This window comes from Andrena cerasifolii, chromosome 10, assembly GCF_050908995.1.
Source record: "Andrena cerasifolii isolate SP2316 chromosome 10, iyAndCera1_principal, whole genome shotgun sequence".
NCBI lineage: Eukaryota > Metazoa > Arthropoda > Insecta > Hymenoptera > Andrenidae > Andrena > Andrena cerasifolii.
In genome coordinates, this window is record NC_135127.1 from 9,515,550 (window position 1) to 9,523,448 (window position 7,899).

Genomic DNA, 7,899 nt, shown 5'->3' on the forward strand with positions numbered 1-7,899 from the left:
GTGTGGACGACAAGGAATACGAGGGACGCCCTTTTTCCGAAACCCGTCCCGGCGGTAGTGAAATTTCGTGTGGTCCATCGTACAATCTCTTTAGCTTATATTTGGCGAACCCCTCCTCTACCGTCGCCTGCCGCGCTGCCCCACCTCCTCCCCTTTTTTCTTCCTATTTGCCTTGCCTGAGTGTCGTCACCGATGTTCCACGCCGTCTTTGTGGTCCGCGTACGGGCCGTTTAGCTGGCCTAACCGACGAAAGTATTCGCCCGGCGGACGCGGATAGGTGTTCCTTCCGTGAGCAACCGCCCATCGGGGCCCCACGACCTGCGACCTGCCTACGACAGGTAAATACAGGACGCCCGTGGGCCGGGGACGTAGCCTCGGGCGAGAAATCTTCTCTTCCGTTGTTCCCTTTTATCTTCGATGCCAGCGAGCCTCCACGACTCTATGGTGACAGTAAATAGGGCCTTGGTACACTCTGGGCGGTTATCCAGAGGATATCTAAGGGACATCGAGGTTCCTCGAGGTCACAGCTACAGGGGGATGCAGAGACAGCTTCCTGGTGGGTCGGAGGTAGCTTGGAAGGAATCTAGAGACGATGCAAAGGCAATCTGAGGCATTTAGAACCTGCGTTCTATTATCCTAATGCTGCGGTAAATAACACGCAGGGAAGATCTGTAGCGAATCCGAGATGAATATATCTATTTATCGTAACGACCTACACACGCGGCAATGAAACTCCGCTAAACGGAGGCAGTAAACCAGGAAATTTCAATCCCTGTTCGCCGCGCCGCGTTTTCTCCGGCTCTCAAGCGTGTTATGAAGCCTGCTCGGGCAATTATCGACGATCCCCCAATTAACGACGCCTCAGCGAGAGCGGTAAAACATGTACGACTTAGCGGCACTAAACGCCGCGGACAGGAAGCAGCAGGAAAGCCGAGGTACGATGATCGGTGAACGAACCCGCGCGACTAATCGCGGCTCTTATTGCTCCGAACCTGTCCAAAACAATCCTCGGACATCCCGCGGGCGCAAAGTGCACCGCGGATCGACCAGTCGGGCCTGTTTCGCCGGCGATTGCCACGAAGAGGAGGCCAGAAATCGGCGTGCTCTCTCCCACGTGGCGGGCGCGAGACACGATCGTCATGAATGAAAGAAAACTGGTATAGATCAGGTTCAAACATCCCGGATCCGACCTTCATCGAGGCACACGCACACGCCGCGGCCACCACTTTCTACTCTGACCCCTGAGCGGCTCTCACGGGCCGACGATAACCGCCTCTTGTCGTTTTCGTTTCGTTCCTTCCGAAGCGGTTACAAAGCGGCGCTGGAATTTTCGGTTGCGAAACCGCGACGGGAGCGTAGGTGGCCAGCGGTCCCCCCGTTGTCATCGTAATTCCAGCGACGTTCCCGCGCTGCCACCGGCACCGTGACACTCTTCGGCAATGAAGAGGACCGCCGCATAGCACCGCGTAAATCGATTGCGCGTCAACGATCTTCGCGCGATCGCCCTCGGACAGGGCTCCGGCCGTTCCGGGGATAGAAACTTGGCCCGCGCATGATGTCACGAGGTGAAACTTCCCGTTTATGGGAATCTATTAACCCCCTTGCGAAATGGACACTGGGGGCATGCGAGAGGCGCGGAGGACTGACTGTTTTTGCAGGGATCTCGGGACTGGTTGTGGCGAATAGCCGAGTTAAGATTATAAAGAGTATTAAGCCTGCAGAGGTGGAAGTAGACGTCGCGATTAATTCGAGCAAAAAGGCCTGAACGGCCGCGGCGAGGAAGGGACGCGGTGAAAAGGAAATTCGCACGATCTTACGTCAGTGGTCATTCATCCTTTCTCGAGCATCGCGGTCCGCCTGGTCGGAATCCTTTCGTCGATCCTTCACTCCCGTCGGGAGAGCCAGACCGCCGTGAGCTCTTAAAAAGTAAAACCAAAGTTTCTCCTCTACACGGTCACGCCCAGCCGCGGTAAAATCACTGTGCTTAGAGCAACGAGAAACCGCTGATGACGATGACCAGGCCTCTAGGATACGCGGACGCCGCGCGAAATTGGGTGTGGCCGATATTGCTCGTTAAACGGATTATGTAAACTTTCACCGAAGCCCGACGACTCTCCCATCTCCGGTGATTTCCGCCGCTTCCAGAGGAGACGCTCCTGTTCCCCAGCGATCATACCGGCCGGCGATCCCCGGAGCGTGACCGGGATCGACGATGTGCAAAACTGACGTTTTAGAGCTCGAAACTGGGAAAAGGGTGTCAGTGGATCAAGCCACTTTCAGTTTTAACGCTAATTCCTGGCTGTCGCGCGGCAATCGCGCGACAGATTATTAGAAGTACTCTTGCGGGGTCCGCTGGAGCTGGCCTGTATCCCCTTACTCGTGCGAGTTGCGGGCAAGCCATTCAGTGAAATCGTAAAATCGTCGAGCGTTTCGTGAATGACGCCTGCGGTTTAGAAAACTTTTACTCGGTTAACGAGCATAGTTAATCATTCGCGTACGACGAGGACACAAGTTGCTAGGTTCGAACTGGAACGATTGAAGATATAGAACTCGCAGAACCACAGGGAAAATCGGAGCGTTTGAAGAGACTTACTCATTTACGGCTTGTTTTAACTGAACGGCGAAACGCGGCGGCAGAGGTTCGCGCGATTCCCCGCACGTATGTGCCGGTGATTTGCTGAAACGAGAACCGCGGAACGAGGCCTAGAAATGGCGAAGGAGAATCGGCGTTACGGGTGACATTAACATTTTTTCTCCTCTGGCTGGCTCACTTAGCATACAGCGTTTCACTTGAATCCAGAGAAACGTCCGATTACGCTGGCCCGCTAATAGCCGGCTATCTCGAGCCAGTGACTCGCGACACATCGTGCGCGCAGGATTTCTTGAAAATTCCTGGTGATTTATTCGCGTCTCTAACAATCGTCCGCCGTCCAAAATGCTCCCCGTGAAATCACGAGCCTCCACGTGAAAGCGTACGTGCGCGAAGTCGGTCAATAAAGCGTACCGATTATACTCTTTTCGCGACGCGAAATTGCGGGGCCTGTGACAGGGAAAACCAAGAGGATTTTCATGTACTGGGAATGCCCGCGGAGGAAATGTTCCATGGAGTGTTTGGTCAAGGTTGAGGACACTAATTTCACTACGCCAGTGACAGAAGTGTGTTAAAGCAAAGTAGATCCAAGATCGCTCTTCAGAAGACCCCTCCATGCTCTCTAAATCGTAAAAATCACGAGGCGATGGAATCCGAATCTTGCTCGCTGCTCTTGTAAATCATTCGCGACCAAATCTTCCACTTGTTGGAAGGTTTAATCGGCCTGGTCGTGCCACTTGCGAAGATTCTATCTCGCCAGGGGAATTAGAGAGTCGCCTCCTCGACATGCGAATCGCCGATCGTCTAACGACCCTACGATCCGCTGCGCGTGGAATTTCTGACGGAGCATCGTCGACCCGTCGTTGACACGCGCGCCACTCGAAAAATCGGCCAGCGGACGGATTTGAATTTTAAATTTCCTTCCGTCGATCGGTAATAAGCGTGGAATGTAACGGGCTCGTCTCTCGCGGCTCCGTGTGCCAGAAAACGCGATATTAAACAGGGGACGATCGCGGCTCGAGAAAAAGGGGTAACGATCGGCTGTTCCTGGACGTTCGATACGACCGCGTGTCGCAACGACGGCGCAGGTGGTCCAGCGTTCTGGTATTTCAAATGGTAGAAACCTCCTGCGTCGTTCGATCCGTGGTCCCTTTAACCTGGAAACGAAACCGAGCCACGAGATCGATCCAGCTCAACACGTCGATCTTCCTTTACCCGGTCCATTCACGAAAACCTTCTAACTTTCGGTTTCCCTGGCGGATGCTGGTGACGTCAGGGGAACGCGCGACGCGATCGACTTTACGGCGCTGTAAAAATTTAATTGCCCTGCCGGTCGTTGTTTTCAGAGAAGGGCGGACGAAAATGAAAGCAGAGCGTTGCGTGTCGATTTTGACGAAGCGGGTCAGATGGATGGGAGAGAAAGGGAGACTTTGGGTTCGAAGAAGCATTAATCTGATGAGTACGGCAAGTTTGTAGGGAAGTCTCATCTCTGGGCAATTTTTAAGCAAGGAAGGGAGTTTATTGTTCCTTTGTTCGAGCTTCGGAAGGAGAAAATGAAAGTGAAGCAGGTGAGAAAACTTCTGATAATGGTCTGATCGCATACAGGAGCTAAAAACCTTAGATTCTTCTTCGAACAGAAGAAGAAGTTAGGCACAAAGAAAGCTCGAAAACAACCCCACGGGGCTCCACAGTTGTAACCACACTTCAGGAAGAAAAAGATTCTCTGGGTGCATTTTTAGAACCCCATTAACTCTATCGTTTCTAGAATTCCAGTTGTTCCAAATTACAGTCACAGTGAAAAGAAAGAAGGGATAGTTAAGGAAAGAATTCCCTCGCAAACCCTAAAGCCCTAAGGAGTGCTACCTAAAACCCGATCTCCATAAAACTTTCGAGAACATTATCGCCCTACGAACCAATGTAGAATCATGTTGCAGTTCTGCAACTGCACTCGCGGAAGTTCATCGTCCAGCAGACGCGCGTGTGCGGAAGTCGCGCCGCGTTCTGAGCCGACTTCAACTGCGATCTTCCCGTTTTATGATATTCCAAAGGTAAAAAAGGAGGCGCTGCGGAATGTGGGCCAGTGGGTCTTGCCACCTCCATACCCCGCCGGGGAACAGAAGAACACGGTGAACGGGCCCGAACGCGAGGGACGCGGTAGAAGGGAGGACGAGGGGGCGGTGACGCGGAGGAACAGGTGCATAGAAAGAGGGACCCCCCTCAAACACATCCGACCCTCTCGACCGAGTCTTCCGTCGGTCCGTTCCGCGCCTTTCTTTCGCGAGAAAGACTCGCGCGAGGCGGATTCCCGGCTGTGGCCGGGAGTTTTCCGCGAGCAGAAGCTACCAGGTTGACTCGATTTCCACGCAACAGGGAGCTTTCCAGGACGCGTAACGATGTCAGAAACTCGTCACGCGAATCATCCACGGTTTTTTTTTTAATAATCATGAATGAACGACTTAATTGCCGAGCCGTGGCTGTTAATTATCTGATACCCGTGGCTTGCTTTGGGGCAATTAATGGTGCCAGTTTGAATGCGTGCTTGAATTGAATGTCGTTTCGCTTTGGATGATTTGTTTCGCGTCGTACTACTTGCAGGCATGTTTCGCGCATCTGGCACGCAGATGCGGCTGATACGAACAGTGCCGCGGTTTCTGCTTCTTCATGCTCGTCCATCTGTTCGATTAGGAGAGATTCGCGGGTATTAGATCGCGATCAGCTGCCGTGAGTGTCGGAGACGATCGAACGACGGGAATGTGCGACGCACGGCGCGTCCACTCGAGTGGCACACTTTCCTCATTGGCGCGATTCGCTGCCCGATTTTCTCGTGCCCGTCTCTTGTCAGCGCGCCTCCAGCCGGTCCATCGTTCCTCGTCGCATCGTGAGCCCGATTCGCTCGGCTCCGCAGCAATGAACGGAAGTACCTCGAGTTCGATCAATGATTACGTATTCTTTTTATTCATGTTGCGAAATAAATAAATAGTACAAAAGGATGAGTGTAAAAAAAGGAAAGAATGATATAAGAAATAAGACGATTGAACGTGTACTTTGGTTTATCCAGCGTCCGTCCATGTCGGTTCCACGTCCCGATGAGTCGTCGACCGTCCACGTTTATCACATTTCTCACGTGCGAAAACGATTCCGTGAGCCGTCACTTTCTACAGCTTGTCAGTCCGTCACCACGTGTTCGTACGTGCGTCAATGTCATTGTCACTGTCGGAACAAGTCACGTCGGGGGTTGTCAGGTTCGGCCGTAAGGTCTCCGCGACGCGGGATTGGTCGTCGCGTACCCGGAGGATGATCTACGACCGGCGGCTGTGTCCGTATCGCAATCAGGACACCCGCGAGTCACCGAACAGGTGCGCGTATCCTCTGTACGGGAGATCCTGATCCTCGTCGCCCAGGGACCTCTTCTTTCGGTAATGGTGATGGCCGACGTCCTGAGCGTAAACCACGTGGTGGCCGCCACCGCTGTCGTGACCCTGGGTCAGCTTCTTCACGGCGACGATCAGCGAGAGCATCAGCGCCATCGCGGACACCATCAACGCCTTCATGGCGAGGAGACCGAGCGCGCCGAACCCCATTGCCGCCATCATCTTTCCTGAGAATTAGAGGAAGGTGTTAGCGTTCGGGAAGAATTGAATTCGTGGAAAGCTGGCATCGAGATTCCTTCGTGTTCCAAGTTCGAAGAACTCAACGCTTTCGCAAAGTGACCTTAACATCATCGTCTTACCCATCATGAGCGCCATAATCATGTATCCGCCCCCGCCTCCCTTTTTACCGCCACCCCCGCCTCCGCCCCCTCCGAGTCCTCCATATCCTCCGCCACCGCCGCCTGACCTAGCTGAAAGCAGAAGAAACCCCCTCAGTTACATAATCCCAGACCTACCTCAACCATCCCAACAGATCATCCAACAACCTTGATCAACAGGCAGGCTCTCTTGCAGAGCGCTCTCGATGTTATGCGGCAGAAAGCTGGGCAGCTTTATTCTCAGCTCCCTTCCTTCGAAGAACTGCATCATGCCCCCGTATCCCTTCATCAGCCTTCCCTTCCTGTTTGGTCCAGCACCAGGTACCTCGACCAGGCTCACCCCATCGAAGATCTCGATATTAGGCTCCTTGTTGGACTTCTCCAGCAGCTGCTGGACGATCTTCCTCACGATCCTCACGCCGTAGCAGGACACGGACGTGTTCTTGGCGTCTGGGCTCGAGCAACTGGTGGTGAGTCCGCTCCACGTCTCCTTGGTGTCGTTGGCCTCCGCTGACTGAGCCTGGCCAACGGTGGACAGCGCGCAAACGATCAGCAGGCAAAGGGCAAGGGACCGACGTCCCCCTGGCGTCTTCCGGTACCAATCCATCCCGTCGACGATTATCAAAACGTTCCCGAAACAGGTGGTGAACAGTGGCTGTGGTCGTAACGGAACCCACGGTCTCCTATCGATATCAAGGCACACGCGCTAACGAACGAGAATAGCTACCGACGTACTGATCCTGCGGAACCTACGGCGGAGGTCCGAGTGGTGCATCGTAGCTGCCTTCAAATCTCATTTATATAGTTGTACGTGCCGGTCGGTGATTGTACTACGAGAAAAAAGCAACGAGAGCACCAGGCGGCGCACGGGGCATTCTCTGTTCTTACCGTGTGCATTAGCCTGCAATTTTTCGTCCGGGTCGGGCGATCCTCTCGCGGATTCCTTTAATTCTTGTTTTCGAGATGTTTCAGAGCGTTACGCCGCGGTTGGCTGCGAGGCCGAGGCGAGCGTACGCGTCTTGTCCGCCTGGTGCACGGCCGACGCCTCGCCGCCGGTCCCGTCTCCCTTCATCTTCCCGCTGGCGTGCCTTTTTTTCCCCCGATCTAACAGGCTGCCATGCCGTCGCCTCTTATTCTAGATCACTGGATATCAGCCTCCTGATACGGTTCCGCCCGCCACGGCTTCCTTTCCCTCTTTCCGCGCTTTAGTGGAGCGGAAGAGAACGTGGCCGATTTCGAGCCCCGATACGCCGCTTGCTCGTCGTTCAATATGCAATTAACAGATTCCCGTGGCTGGTGGCTCGCGGTCAGCGCGCAGAAACGTCCTTTTACACTCCTCCGATTAGACGTCCCGGGACTTCTTCCCCTGGTGAACAGGATTCTGAAAAATAGTACGCGAAGCTTCGTCCCGGTCGTGTTCAGACTCTTCGGCCCTTTCTCGATTCATCGATCCTACAATCGGCAATCGTTTCTGGAAGGAACGGCCTGTCTGGCTTCGATCAAGAGATCGCCAAACGAAACTAGTTCATCTCTCCGCATACCTTTCTCTTCTGTTCCACTT

The 7,899-nt window shown here is 53.9% G+C and overlaps 1 protein-coding gene across 1 annotated transcript; it reads right to left on the reverse strand.

Annotated features, from left to right (window-relative positions):
* Positions 1-5,919: 5,919 nt before the first annotated feature.
* On the reverse strand, positions 5,920-6,945 carry LOC143374160 (uncharacterized). The gene is made up of 3 exons (XM_076822089.1): positions 6,504-6,945; positions 6,321-6,431; positions 5,920-6,188 (listed from the first exon to the last, which is right to left on the reverse strand). Exons 1-3 carry the CDS (start codon positions 6,943-6,945, stop codon positions 5,920-5,922), a joined length of 822 nt encoding a protein of 273 aa, XP_076678204.1.
* Positions 6,946-7,899: the final 954 nt, after the last annotated feature.

What these genes read in the sequence shown, in the direction of transcription:
- LOC143374160 (XM_076822089.1), bottom strand. Translation starts at nt 6,945, where the DNA reads ATGGATTGGTACCGGAAGACGCCAGGGGGACGTCGGTCCCTTGCCCTT. An exon ending in CCTGCCTGTTGATCAAGGTT is followed by an intron (nt 6,432 to 6,503) that starts GTTGGATGATCT and finishes TTCTGCTTTCAG; the next exon opens with CTAGGTCAGGCGGCGGTGGC. An exon ending in GATTATGGCGCTCATGATGG is followed by an intron (nt 6,189 to 6,320) that starts GTAAGACGATGA and finishes TCTAATTCTCAG; the next exon opens with GAAAGATGATGGCGGCAATG.